At 37.3% G+C, this 15,599-nt stretch overlaps 1 protein-coding gene across 1 annotated transcript; it reads left to right on the top strand.

Moving 5' to 3' along the window:
* Window positions 1–7,481: 7,481 nt before the first annotated feature.
* Window positions 7,482–15,278, top strand: FGB (fibrinogen beta chain). The gene is made up of 9 exons (XM_045831668.1): window positions 7,482–7,618; window positions 7,848–7,871; window positions 10,128–10,334; window positions 10,834–11,017; window positions 11,949–12,176; window positions 12,696–12,809; window positions 13,401–13,526; window positions 13,729–14,014; window positions 14,607–15,278. The coding sequence occupies exons 1-9, from the start codon at window positions 7,550–7,552 to the stop codon at window positions 14,836–14,838; spliced, it is 1,470 nt and encodes a 489-aa protein (XP_045687624.1). The 5' UTR covers window positions 7,482–7,549; the 3' UTR covers window positions 14,839–15,278.
* Window positions 15,279–15,599: the final 321 nt, after the last annotated feature.

The following is a 15,599-nucleotide window of genomic DNA, read 5'->3' as shown; positions in this document are numbered from 1 at the left end:
TACAAACCTAAATAAACGAACTTTATTACTCTGCTTTTTCCTTAGCCATAATCAGTTCTATTGATCTTGTCCTCAGAGCGTACGGCATATAATTTGAGAGGGGGGGGAAACTATCAAAAGTACAGCAATGTAAATCGATAATCTCACTTAGGAATTCATTAATTTTTAATTAATTAAACACATTAAGGCCATACTTGAAAATACAATCACTCTGAATTTGAGCGTGAGTTTCGCTTAAAACTGATTTTCTCTGACAATGGTCATTGATGGTAGAACTTGCAAGGAAATGCCATAATTATAAAATATACACTGTCCTAGATATCATAATATAGTTACAAAGACAATAATAAACATACAATGGGACATGGTTTTAAATGGCAGTAAATTATAGAAATATAAGGAAGAGTCTAATTTACCTATGGAATATAATCGTCTATTTGGATTTGTTAGTTTGTTAGTTAATCTTCCTGAAAAAACAATTTATAACCCCAGACTCACAAAAGCATTGTAATAATTTTGGTATTTTGGACTAGACTATGCTCTTAGTTTTTAAAAGCTCTCTTGAATTTACAGAGTTACATACTTTAACGTTTTAGACAGGGCTCAGTGGCTCTGTTACCTACTTCAAGAATCCATGAATTACCTGATGTATTTTGCCATGTATAATGCACACCCACGTTTTTGGCCCAAACTTTCAGGAAAAAATTTTTAGTTTTAATTTTTTAATTCAATCATTTATTTATTTATTTATATTTAGATACCTGTGTATTATAAAGGAAATTTTAGCATTTAGTTTTTAACATATTACAGTACAAGAAATTTTATGTAATGACATAATTACAAAACACAACGACAGACCCAAGTTATTTCAGGCACTACCCATATATAATATGGACCCTTAGTTTTCCCTCAGAAATGTGGGCAAAGTGTGCGTTATACACGGCAAAATTTGGTATGTGGTATGCAAATTTTGTGTGTATAGAGACCTAAATTTTGTTCTGTTGGTGGGATCTGTAGGTTTCTTTGGATTCATAAAAGGATCCAGGACCCAGAAAAGGTAAAGAATCCCTGTCCTGGTTGACACCCAGAGCTGTCTTAATTGAGCAGCAGGGGTCACTGCTGCTCTTCATAAGAGTAGGAGGATTTTCCCTAAATCAGACAGCAGGAGTAACTTATTAATGTAAATATTGTTCAGTCTGTTTGTGTGAAACCAATAGCACAAATTTAACACAAGTCCTCCCCTGATTAGTTAAGCTACTTTTTAAAAACTCACCTATACATAGGGATCTCTTTATTCTCTTTCAAATATAAAACTGTGTGTATCTGTAGGTGTGTGCTCTGTGCTCACCCTTAAAAAGATGCTACTTTTTAAACAACCATCAATTTAGTCTTATCCCTTTTCTGTACGGCAGAGAATTGCTTCCCTGATGACAGTCAGCCTCTCTAATCATAGTAAATTTTAAAAAAACACATTTTTCATTATATTTAGATAAGTTAGTGCCAAATTTTAGTGTAAATAAAACTTAATTCTGATATTAAGTTATAGGATACTAACTTATTTGAAAAGTGTATGATTTGCAAAAATGGGTTTAGTGGGCAGAAAACTTCTTGACGTCATAATGAAGAAGATTAAAGCATTTTGATTGTTTGAATATTTTACTATTATAATTTAGGCAATTTTAGGTTTTCTTTTAAAAGCATACTACCAAAAATCATTATCATGTTTATAGATTAATATTAAAAACATCCTCATTAGTAAGCCAGAAAACTAGAATTTTTACTATGACCATTATTATCCACACATTTTTTTCTGAAAGTTCTACTCATGAGAGAAGAAATAAGTGGTAAAAAATAAGAAATCAACTGGAGAAACTGTTGGAAACAATAAGAGAATTCGCCAAGGTATCTGAGTACGAAAATAATATTAAAAAATCAATAGCTTTCATATATGCAGTTAAAGTATATGGGAAAACCATCTTATAACAGAAGTAAGTGAAAAAATGTGCAAGACTTAGATTAAAAAAACCTAAGGAACATTTTAAAAGATTTGAATTAATGAAAATGCATACCTTATTCTTGGATAGACTCAAAATTATAAATATGTCTATTATGTCATTAATCTAATCTTGGGCACATTTCACAGAAAAATATTTATAATTTAAGAAGTAGTTATTAAATAGTGAAAAATTTTTTAAATTATAAACACTCCAAAATAAAATAAAATTTTCCATTTTCTATAGAGTTTTATTGCTGGCACTATGTACGTAAGTATAAAAACTTCATCATTTATTGCATTGCTTGAAAATACAGCTTCTCTTTCTAATGTGCAATTTATGCCTTTAAAAAATAGTCAGTTTGATTCCTAAAAAATTTATCTTAATTTTCCCCTTGGATCAGTTTAGCAAACCTTAGAAACAATCTCAATCTAACTAACCGAAACATAATGGGGCATGGGTACTATCAGAAAAACAACTAGATATCTCACCAATTTGGCAGAAGAATAAAATGATCAAGTTTAGAAGTTTGGGTTATTTCTGCTGCTAGAGCTGGTAGACTTTCTCTCTAGAAAACTGCCATGAGTATGACTTGGGTAAGCAGTCTACCCCTAACCCAGTGACCTGTGGCTCTAGGGTCAGAGTACCACAGTACTAACAGGACCACTGTAACCCCACACCTGCATTTTAGGGGTCATTCCAAGCAAAGGGGGCAGCACTCCACAGGTGTTTATTACACCCTTTGTGGTCTCGAGTCCCAATGTGACAGAAACAGGCGAGCATCTCTGCCTTTTCTCTAGTTTTTGGGATCAGCTTTGGGTTGAAGAAGAAAAGATCCTATTTTTTCCATGTTGTCATGCTCTGCTTTCAATCAGTCCCCTTAAGAAAAACAGAGTGGCATCCTCTAAGTCAATAGAGGGAGTCTCTCCACAAGAAATAGCACCAGCCAGCACATCCTCATCATCCCTGCTTTCCCACTGCAGATGGCTAACCAATTACAGTGGTCACCGCCTCCCTGGTCTCAGGCTTGCCTATCGAAACGCTGGTCCAAGCGGGCCTCCAGCTCTTCAGTATTAACTTCCCTGTGGATAGTGGTTCTCAAACTGCAGCTCAGTATAAAACAAGAAAAACACACACAGAGACTAACAACAATTTAGTAAAGTATCAGGAGAAAAGTACCCACAAAGACTAACAATGATTTAGCAAAGTTTCTCAAAAGCTATGCCTATTTAAAGAGTACAGTATTTTATTTTATTCATTAAATCAGTCACTCATTTATATGTTCAAATCTTGTTCAATAGATATCTATCAAACACCTTCCATGTGTCAGATGTATGATATAAACCATACTGTCATTCAAACAAATAAGTTTCCAGTCTAAAAGCTTTTGCCTTTTAAGTACCTTTTCCCTCTGCAAGAGGTTAGGGCCTTAAGTTACTGTTTCCAAAACCTCACCTTTCCCTGTCTTAGGCGTAATACATCTTACAAGTACTTTTTGCTTTCTGTCTTCCTCTTGGAAGAGCTAAAAAAAAGATAATATTTTTCCTCCTGCCTTCTAAATTCTTTTAGCTAGGCTTATAAATTAACAGAGACAGATACCGTATGGAAATCAGGTTTTTTTTTTTTAAAGATTTTATTTATTTATTTTTAGAGAGGGAAGGGAGGGAGACAGAGAGAGAGAGAGAGAAATATCAATGTGCGGTTGCTGGGGGCTATGGCCTGCAACTCAGGCATGTGCCCTGGCTGGGAATCGAACCTGTGACACTTTGGTTCCCAGCCCGTGCTCAATCCACTGAGCTATGCCAGCCAGGGCTGGAAATCAGTTTTAATACATAAGGGTGAAAATTCCCAGACAGTGAGGCAAAATTGGGTATATGTATCATTTTGGACAAAGGAAGAAATGGGCTCTTAAGATTTCAAAAATAAAGATGGAAGATTTACAGGTAACCGAGGAAGGAGTAGAGAACACACATGGCAGAAAATTTTAGCTTCAATGGGACAAGGGTGACCTAGCAACTGGGTCCCTGCTTAGTGTCTTCTTATCCACCCCACTTCATTCAAATTAGGCTAAAGGTTTTCTTCCTGCAGCAGGTCTTTCCATTTGAATATTTTGGGCAGAAAAGGGGAAGGGTCAAAAAGGGAAAAGACTTTTCTAAGTCTTTTGTTTCTTAATAATCAGTTTAAAATAATTATCCCAAGAGGCAGATGTAGGGTGGCAAAACTCTGTTGCCACTCACCATCTAGACATAAAACTTCAGGAGTACAGGGTGCTGTCTTTCCCGGTTACCAAAGTACCCTTAGCCCCTAGCACACTATCTTGCCACAAAGTAGGTGCTTTGTATGATGAACACAAATTGCCTTGTGCTTTACCAACTGGGCCTGACATGAACTGTGAAAGTATCAACAGCAAGCGCATCGACCAGCAGTGCTGGCAAAGCTGCCCCTGACGCCAGACAGCTGCTGGACAGGACACATGATTTACTGTCACTGATTTACTGCCCTTGACTTATGTAATGGGAGCAGGGAATATGAAGAACACTGCTCTATTGACCTGAAATCATAACTGAACACAGCACTCCCTTCCTCCTCCACCAATGGCATCAACATTTTCAAAGGACTTAAGTAATTTAGTAAGCAAAATGTCTGCAAATATATTCTTTCTCTTTGAAAACATGGCAGTGTACTTTATAATATTAGGTAGTTTAGTGTGTTCGTGAAGCTGTCTATAACTACAGAAAAACATATCTAACTAAGACTAGAGTTAAAGAAACTCATAGTTATTATCACTGCATCAGGCATGCTTCTCACACTGACATGAATATCCATACCCATGCCCTTATAAGAAAGTAAAACTGTAGGTGAAAATAAAGGCTAGGACTGAGTGTGCCAATGCGAGACACTGTCACCCCAGGACAATGGGCTAGCCAAAACAACTACAACAAGCAAAGCAAAAAAGGTACCAGTGAATTCTTTATGATGTTTGTGTTTTGTTGGGCAATGTGGTGTAAGGGACACAGGGCATGGACTGGGAGATCGGATAGACCTGGGTCAAGTCCTGGTACAAGTACTTACTACTTGTTTGCCTTGGGTAGTTGACTCATCTTCTCCTAGCCTCCGTTTCATCATCTGCATGACAGTGGTTTCAAGAATTAAATCAGATAAACGATTACCAGAGTTTGGCCTCTGGGGTATGTTTCAAAGAAGGCTAGTGTACTCATTCACTCCACAGGTTTTTATTGAATGCCTACCATGCCTGTCTTGCTCACCAACGTATCTCCAGCCCCTAGCACACTACCTGCCACAGAGGAGGCTGTCAAGAACCTCCCTTTGGAATAAATGTTAAGGCTCTGCTCTTACAGAACGTACATCCTAACAGTTTTCTTCCACCTTCCTACTGATGATGGCCAGAATGGCAAAGTGGGAATGTAAAGGAGTTTCTGCTTTAATGTTGTGCAAGATTGTGTAATATGCTTGAAGAACTTTAAAAATTAAACTTCCATAAGTTAAATAATGGCTCTTTTGCTAGTTGATGAAATGTCAGTGCTTGAAGATGAAGTAATAGTATGGTAATATCACCTCAAAGGAAAAACACATGTTTTAGTCTTCTTTACAGTCTTTTTATTTTATTTATTTTTATTGAGGTAAAATTGATATATAATAGTCAATCTTTTTTAAATCAGCACTGCTGATTTAAATCAGAATCTGACATCATTAAAATAAAAGCCCGCTTAGATTATCAAAATAAGCTCTTTCTCAGTTACATTTTGAAGGGAAGTCTTCTTGCATCTTACTTTAATTAATGCACACATTTATTTTTTTCAGTCCGATTGTATATTCTTCTAAGAAAACTGAAAACTACACTAATCTTAAAGTACACAATTTACTTCCTAATGAATGGTACACAAATATAGAAAAATCCAATCAGTTGTTTTGCTTAATTTAAATATAATGCTTTGCTTCTATAAACCTGAATGAAAAGAGTTTGGGAAGGCCACCTATGTTCCCGAGACAAAAAGACATTCAGTGGGTCTCATTCTGTCATCAAGAGCCCGCTTCAGAGCATTGTTTAAAACATACTCTCCTGACCCAAACCTGATCTCTTTTTAATAAAATACTTTAAAAATTTAGTGAGAATGTTTCATGTTCTACACAAAAATACCCAGAAAATACTGCGAAGCAGCATGGCCGGAGGGATCCGTGGTGTTGATTTTGGCTACCTAGTGATTCCCAGAGGAGCTGCTCATGGTGATTGCAGCTCGCAAGTGAGAAGGTGAGACAGGTTTGGTGGCTTCTAGGAAATGATGAAAAGAGACGGGCCCCAGTCAGTTTCTGAGCATCTATTTAAAATTGATGTGTGAAGGCCTCACTAGTGTTAAGATAACATTGTTTTTTATTATAGATTGTGTTGATTATGTTCCAGTTAAAGGTGAGATCATATGGTATTTGTCCCTCACCACCTGGTTTATTTCACTTAGCATAATGCAAAAGAAGAAAGCAAACAAAATATAACCAGAGTCATTCAAATTAAGAACAATCTAACAGTAGTGGGGGGGGGGCAGGCAGTGGGGAGAAGGGTTTTCAGGAACTACAATAAAGGACACATGGACAAAACCAAGGGGGAGGGTGGAAGCAAGGGAGGGAGGTGGGTTTGGCTGGGGTCGGGAGGAGTGGTGGGGAGAAAATGCAGACAACTGTACTAGAACAATAATAAAATTATTTTTTTAAAAAGATAACATTGTTTTTTATAAACAATACAATCTAATATAAAATAGAAAATATATGTGGTTTAAGAATAAAATGTGAAATATGTATCCAATCACTATAATGATGATTTTGATCCAGGAACCTATGATCTACTAATTATTTTGATACTACTTAAAATTAGTTGAAAATTTTAGCTTATATTAAGAAAGAACAACATGTGGTCAGAGTGAAAAAGAAGAGACAATTCTTTTTGATGTTTGTCCATCATTGCACAATGGATAAACTATAGTTTTGTGGTTCTGATTAATGCCAATTAATAAATACATAGTGATATAACATTATGCTTAATTTTAATGGATTATTTTAAAACTGAATTACAAAACATAAGCATTTATGCTATACCTTTAGTGAGCTCACAGAGTTAGTGGATGCCTTGTGAGACAGTTCAATTATTTTGTGCCTGGGTTAAAAGTATTTTTTCCTCACCCATTCTTTGTAAGTTTAGATAGCATGCACATTGATTTACAGGAAATGGGGTGCACATCTCTTTTAGGAATGTCCTAATTTCCCATCACGTTGTCCAGTGAACTCAATCGAAGAACTTTGGCGTTTCTAATGCAGCCAACAGAGAACAGTCGAACGACAGGTAAATAAGTCTTGCTGGGAAGATGTTGCTTAAGTGATAAAATGGTTCAGCCAAGAAGTGAACCAAAAAATTAAACATTAACCAAGGAAGCTAACCATTTAAAGTCATACCTAACCGGGGATTCAGGTATATATAAGATTGAAGTGCTCTCAGTTAAGTTCACCAGCAAAGGACAGTTTCTTGGAACTTCCAAAAACTTTAAATCATGAAACATCTATTCCTGCTACTATTGTGTGTTTTTGTAGTTCAGTCCACTTCAGACTATGAAAATGAGGTGACTTAAAAAATTATTACTATATTATTACTAATATTATTCATGTAAATATAATAATTATAATTATGTGGAATATTTATTTTGATGAAATTTTAATCTTGATTTTAATTATGAAATGGAATTGTCAATCTCAGGAACCCATTTTATTTAAACAATGTTACATAGTATTTCTTATATAAAACAAAGTAACAAATTTTTGTTTTCTGGTTTATCACTTTCCTTTTCCCAGGATGAAGATGACCCTACACCTAAGGTAAGATGTTTATTCTTATTTGGTGTTATCCTGACTACTATGAACTTTGTTTGATTCTAGCAACACTTTATTAAATTGTGGGAATAAAAATCTGAAAATTTGGCAGACTATAGAATAACAAAAGAACAGTATTTTACAAAAAAAAAATGCTGTGGTAGATAGGTTGTCCCTGGGGAAGGAGGATCACACATAGTTGCTGAAATTATTGGCTATTTATGAATGAAAATTATAAACTAAGTCTAAAACCAGAATAGATCAAGTGCAGTGATAGAAAATGCAATGTTGTTTTTTCAAATTAGAAAATTTAAAACATAGGTTGTATTTACCGTTATTAGTAATGATTATAAAACATATAGCCCAGTTTAATTCATTCATATGTAGAACAGTTTTTCCTCAGGTACTATCTTTGCTGATTTATTCCTATGGGTTTGGATATATCAAAAGTACAGAAATGCATTTAGGGAAATGAAAATTTAAAGCATTTTAATTTTAATATCAAATGAATCATGATCAAATATCTTGTATATAACATGGCATTGCGACACTAAAATAAAGTACACAATAATTTTAAATGATGTCCTTCATTTTTAATCATTTGTTGAATTTGAAGGGACTCTAAGTGATCTAATTATAAAACTATACATACAAAAATATCCTTGTCTGGTTAATTGCATGGGGTAAGAAAGTTGTTGAGAGTATGTAAACGTTTGTGAAGTGTGTGGCTGAGCACTTTAATGTTCTTGCCCACAAACTAATCCCTACAGAGACAGTTTTCTAGTTTAGGCTTCAAAATGGATTTTCTAGTTTTAGGTATTTTAATAAGTGGCCTTCATAAACCTAAATGCCCATATAATTCTTAAAATACTTCTTATTTCTTTGTCTCTTGTAAAGCTAGATTATCAATGCTACTTCTACGCTCTGAAATAAAAAGAAAGCATTGTTCCTTTTTTTATGAATTGATTTGTAATATCCAGGTGAATTACATTTATAAAATTCCTGTTAGAACAGACCAGCTCTGACAGAGAAACCACATCTTTGAAATAAAATATATATATTTCTCTCACACCTTCACACATAATTATTTTTATTGCCATCACACGTAACAGATACTATAGTTTAAATCCAGCAGTTAAGCAGGGGAATCAGGAACCAACCTGCCTGGGTTTAAAGCCTAGCACCCTGCAACTAAATGTTAAATATTATAACTTAACCAGTAAATGACAGTAATTAAATGATTTTCAGACTCACAAAATAACTAGAAAGCTTCGTCTCTGCTTCAAATCTAGTTCTTCCTTAATTTGTTATTTAGCCTGAAAGGGTATAATTATTGACAAAAACCATATGATAACACAGTTAATCCAAGTCAGCCCTTTTACATTGTGATGCATATTTTCCACTTCATCATCTTTTAATGTAATACCTTGTATGTTAGCAAATAATTTTAACTGTAGTAGACATACCTTCAAGATTATTTTAAATATGAAAAATCATGATGTTTGATAAAGAAATCACGTAGGAAATTTCATTAGAAATGTTTATCAAGTAGTTTTGCTGATAGAAAATAGGAGTAAAAATTGCAGATTAGCAGTGGAAAAGGTCACTTAAACTACAGTGCCTGTTATGTGCGACTGCAGTGAAAATAATAACGAACACTTACTATGTGCCAGGTACTCTTCTGAGGGTATCGTATGCAATAAGTTATTTAAGTCTTACAATCATCTTAAATGGCTGATACTATTAGTATCCTTATTTTACAGATAAGGAAATGGGTACAGATAAAATAACTTGCCCAAGGTTTTATAAGCTAGTAGGTGGTAGAGCCAAGCCAGGCAGTGTAGCTCCAGAGTGCCTTATTTCTTTTCAGACACGTTGGAGTCAAGGGTTGTCCTATTATGAATGAATTTGTACTACTTTAGGATATAATTATGTAGGAGTTATCCAAATTAATCACTAATTCATAAAAACTAAACATGGGGAAATAATGAACAATGACGATAGAAATCTAGTAATCCAAGTGGCTTGAGAATTTAAAAACTACATGAGATACAATAGCTTTTTGCACAATTTTTCTTTCTGCTGTAACTAAAAAGACCTGAGCAACCTATTGATTTACAAATAACTGGGCAGTTAGTTGATGGGCCCTAAGCAAATCATCAGTCCTGTGATAATGTAAATTATAAAATGAGGACGTTGGAATAGTTACATCTCAAGTCTTCGATAACACAATACATTTTGTTTCTGCCTGGTTCTCTGAAGATCCGTTTGGATGCCCAGGGTCAGGATGCCCGTGGTCACCGACCACTCGACAAGAGGAGGGAAGAGGCTCCCAGCCTGAGACCTGCCCCACCCCCCATCAGCGGAGGTGGCTATCGAGCTCGTCCGGCCAAAGTAGCTGCCAGCCAAAAGAAAGTGGAGAGAAAAGCCCCGGATGCTGGGGGCTGCCTTCACGCTGACCCAGACCTGGTGGGTGCACTGACGGTTGCTTGCGCGGTGGGTGGCCCATGCAGAGAAAGCCTCTGCCTTCATCGCGGCTTCCTCCTCTGGCACTGACCCACGTCGCCGCTGTTTTTATTTTGTTTATTTTGGAAATACTTACAAAACATAAACATGTTGGGTCTTTGGTTGAAGGTTTCTTTGTAGTTTTCTTTGGTCTGGGCCCAAGAGTGCAATTGAAGACACATGCGTGTTGTCTTTTACCTTTGTATTTTGCCCATTTTATTTGTTTGGGTGAGAAATGTTTATTTACTACATTTATATTTACACTTATTTTATAGTAAGGCCTATTTTTAAGCTTCATAAGAATACAGTGGTGACTCTAGAATTTCTGGGCTCACAGAGAGAAAAGCAAATGACAAGTTTTTGTATTGGCTAATGATAACTGAATTTTCACTACGTGCAATTTTCACAAATACACCACCATCCAAATTCTTCATCTGACACCTGATATTTTCGTTGTCTGCAGGGAGTGTTGTGTCCTACAGGATGTGAGTTGCAAGAAACGTTGGTAAAACAAGAAAGACCGATCAGAAACAGCGTAAATGAGTTAAATAATAATATGGAGTCCATTTCCCAGACCTCCCACAACACCTTTCAGTATATGAATGTGCTGAGAGACATGTGGAAAAACTGGCAGAAGCAAGTAAGAGGTACATATCCTCGTGTTTTCTATTTGATTCTGTTCGACAGTAGGGACTGTTAGACTGCCGTGGGAACGCACGATTTTGAGAAGAGTAACATTTCTGGATCAGGCTAAATGACACCCGTAGGCTTCCAGTTGGCCCGGTCAGCCTGGAGTCCTCACGCCACCACCTTCACCGGCAGCTTGTCAGAGAAGCACACTATTCAATGCATTCCCAGTGTGGCGTCAGCAAGGATCGTTTTCTATGGAAAATTTTTCCGAGTCCTCATTTTCAGTCTCTAAGAAACCTGTCACTCAAAAGACAATATTCACAGAGTAAAAAAGTTAGCATTTATATATTTAACACTTGAGGTTTTGAATATAAGAGGGTGGTCCAGGATATACTCAATTATATTGCAAATAATGATGCCTAACATTTGAATCTTAAGATCTGAATTGGGTATGATGGGCTTGCTGGTTAGAAATTAGCTGGTGAGTGAGTCTGGCGTTGACATCTCAGTGATCAGGACGCCCAAATTTGGATATTTTTCAAAGGAATTGTGACATCTCTTCTGTAAATATGAAGGCTCTGCTATACTTATGTGAGACGAATAAATAAATCTAGTGTATCCACTCCATAAGATGTTGAACTTCTAAGATGGAAGGTCTAAATACTTTCTTTTTTTGCCTCATCAAAGATATAAACAACCTATCGTATTTATCTGTAAGCACAATTTTTAGCTCCTCAGATAAATTACTGGGACAGTAGCTAGAATATATGTTAATGTACATATGCCATGAGGTCAAGGTCAACTTCATAGCATGACTGCCTGATGGTGGCTCAGTGCCCTTTTGTTCATTCTCAGAAAATCCAAATCGCAATTGTGTAGTTGGTTACTTTTAATTTTTTTTATCAGGAGAAAAATGCTAACTATTTCTACATAATTTCATTTTTGCAGAAAACGAAAATGTCGTAAATGAGTACACCTCAGACCTGGAAAACTACCGATTATATATAGATGAGACCTTGACTAGTAACATCCCGACTAGCCTTCGTGTGCTCCGTTCAATCCTGGAAAATCTGCGAAGCAAAATCCAGAAACTGGAATCCGACGTGTCCGTCCAGATGGACTACTGCCGCACCCCCTGCACTGTCAGCTGCAATATTCCTGTGGTGTCTGGCAAAGGTAACTAGTTAATAAACATATTTTTGGAGACTTTCAGAGGAATGCATGCTCTCTAAAACTAAGGTAACAACAACAACAAAAAAGCCCAGTGGATTCTCTCCCACGGATCCTAATGACATCACAGCACATTCCCAACGTGCTGTGTTCTGATAGAGCCTAGTGTGTTTGCCTGCTTTGGGTGAGCAGGATGCAGTGTAACGGCGGCGTAGCCCCTCGTGGCGCTGTGCGTCCTTGCTCGAACAGATGGCAGAGGAGTGAGGAGACGCAGAAGTTTCTTCATCCCACATGTTCTAGTCGTTTATACCTGGCAGATAGCCCAGGGGAGGGGTTTTTTCATTCCCTTAGCAGATATGAGTCAAAACTGACTTTGATTCTTTTGGGAAAAGATTCCATTTCTCTGCTGTGTCCTCAGATGTCTAAAACAAAATATTCCTTGGGAACCTATGTAATCTTATAAAATGGAAAGACCAAGTAAACAGTTGTAGTTCCTGAATGCAATATGTTTCCTTATGGTTGCAGAGTGTGAGGAAATTGTCAGGAACGGAGGGGAAACCTCTGAACTGTATCTCATTCAGCCTCACAGTTCTGTCAGACCCTACAGAGTGTACTGTGACATGAACACGGAAGGTGGAGGTAAGCTGATAGTTGTTGGCCTGTTATTGTGTAATTATTTCGATACCACAAAGTATTAGAAAATAAATCTTAGCTTTAACATAATTAACAATGGGCCACTCGATTTGGAAATCGATCTGATATTTTATTTTTTTAAGATTTTATTTATTTATTTTTAGAGAGAGGGGAAGGGAGGGAGAAAGAGAGGGAGAGAAACATCAATGTGTGGTTGCCTCTCACGTGGCCCCCACTGGGGACCTGGCCCACAACCCAAGCGTGTGCCCTGACTGGGAATTGAACCAGCGACCCTTTGGTTCACAGCCTATGCTCAATCCTCTGAGCTACACCAGCCAGGGTTCAATCTGATATTTTAAAAGTTATAAAATATTTCTGGTTCACAATTCAGGGTGAGATAAAGCACTTACAGTTTTTAAAGATTTTAAGAGTTTTCTTCTCATATTTATTTCCTTGTTGTGTCTATTGTGGAGCACTAAGCATAGAGGGGCATAAATAGAAGTTAAATAGACAAAGCATTCAGACATCTCCTTCAAAGTGACATTACTTGTTATTGTTTAATATGTGCTGTTGCTTTTTTCTTTCTTTGTCCCCAAGGATGGACTGTAGTTCAGAACCGTCAAGATGGCAGCGTTGACTTCGGCAGGAAATGGGACCCATATAAACAAGGCTTTGGCAATATCGCAACCAATGAAGATGGGAAAAAGTACTGTGGCCTCCCAGGTAACCACTGAGAGTGCAAAATGAAATTATCAAAAGTGGGTTTCTTTCCATTGAAGAAACACACAGTGTTGGGAGTCCGTTTTAGGAGTTTAGGAGGTTTGGAAGAATTTATGAAGAGAATGTGAAAGAGAATAGAAGAAAGGTAGTTTTTAGTTTCTAAAGTTTTTATTTTTGGTGAGATTTTATTTATTGATTTTTTTAGGTGAGTATTGGCTTGGAAATGATAAAATTAGTCAGCTTACCAAGATGGGCCCCACTGAACTTCTGATCGAAATGGAGGACTGGAAAGGGGACAAGGTGAAAGCGCGCTACGGAGGATTCACCATGCAGAACGAGGCGGACAAGTACCAGCTCTCGGTGAACAAGTACAAGGGCACCGCTGGCAATGCCCTCATGGAAGGAGCTTCTCAGCTCGTGGGAGAAAACCGAACCATGACCATTCACAATGGCATGTTCTTCAGCACCTACGACAGAGACAATGACGGCTGGTACGTGTTGTGTTCTGCCCTCCTGCTGCCAAAGCCCCCACTGATGCTGTTCCTGGGGATCATTCATGGTGGCTGATGTGGTTAATAACTCTCCTTTCGTGGGTAGTCACTGCATGTCAGCCACTGAAGTAAGCTCTTTCTGCATCATTCTGATAAGGTTGCCCTTATGTTCTCATTTGACAGATGAAGTTTAGAGAGATTAAGTAACTTATTCAAAGGCATGCAACTCTAAAAGACAGAACTTTAATTATCAGAACACTCTTACCTTTTGAGTAGTGAGTGTTCAGAAAAATTTCCTTATCTCTATATTGAAATATACATATTTGGAAGCTTCATTTTGTTTTTCAGAGTACTCTAACACTAAGGGATAGGAAAGCTATCAGTTCAATATAAAGTAACAAATATAAATGAATGTGCCACATAGGCCCAGTTCTCTCCCTTCTTTGCTCGAGGGCAGAGAAAGTCTTTGGTGTATTGGGGTGACTTTATTTATAGAACCAGAGGGAAGGGGTACAACACACAACATCCTCTTTGCATTGAATTAACTGGACAGCACTGCAGTTGTAATAACCCCAAACACATTTCCTTTCAGGATAAACGCAGACCCCAGGAAACAGTGCTCTAAGGAAGATGGCGGTGGATGGTGGTATAATAGATGTCACGCAGCCAATCCAAATGGCAGATACTACTGGGGTGGACAGTACAGCTGGGACATGGCCAAACACGGCACAGATGACGGAGTGGTCTGGATGAACTGGAAGGGGTCCTGGTATTCGATGAAGAAGATGTCTATGAAGATCAGGCCCTACTTCCCACAGCAATAGTTCCCAAAACATAGATTTTTATTCTTCTATGTGTGTAACAACATTTTTTTATATTATGTCATTGGAATTTTCTTTCATATATTATATCCCTCTAAAACTGTCAAAAGGCTGTGAGTGTGACTTTTTGGAAACCCTATTTAGGATAAGTAACATTAAAGTTAGCACACCATTTTCCTTTGTGCTCCTCGTTCATGTTGTACACCAAGCAGTAACCCAGAGGGTCATTGTGGACAGTCAGTGTGGAATTTCAGTTCCACTTGATTGTGAAAAGTTTCAAGCTAGGAAGAGGGATTTTCTATCCTTGTTGTAGAAAAATGATGAGGCAAACTAAAAGCTTATGTATGACTCTCCACTTTGAAAACTCTATTTATTTATGTAAGGGCTGTCACAGAAGACTTTCAAAAAGACTTATCAATTAAACTAGTCTCTGCTTCAATAAAGTCATGTTTTCTTATTTTGTAATCCGGGTGGCCAATGAGTTAGGCATGGAGCTTTTAAGAAAAGAGAGGTATTCACAGCCTCCAGTAACTCCTAAACTGGCACTGAGCATTTGAAGATTCAAAATCTCACTCTGCACCGTGGAGAACCACTGCCCTGGCCCTTAGCCAGGCTTTGGGATCAGAGTTCCCAAGAGCACTATCAGGATCCAGTCTTCACCATCTGGTTTTGGTGGGGGGGAATAGTGCTGTAGGAAGCAGCAGTTGCTGATTCCCCTGGAAACTAGGCTGACTGGCTTCAATCAGGTTTTTGGTTTTCACATA

This window comes from Phyllostomus hastatus, unplaced genomic scaffold, assembly GCF_019186645.2.
Source record: "Phyllostomus hastatus isolate PE091 unplaced genomic scaffold, TTU_PhHast_1.1 phas_contig_159, whole genome shotgun sequence".
NCBI lineage: Eukaryota > Metazoa > Chordata > Mammalia > Chiroptera > Phyllostomidae > Phyllostomus > Phyllostomus hastatus.
This window is presented reverse-complemented; position numbering and strand designations above follow the sequence as displayed.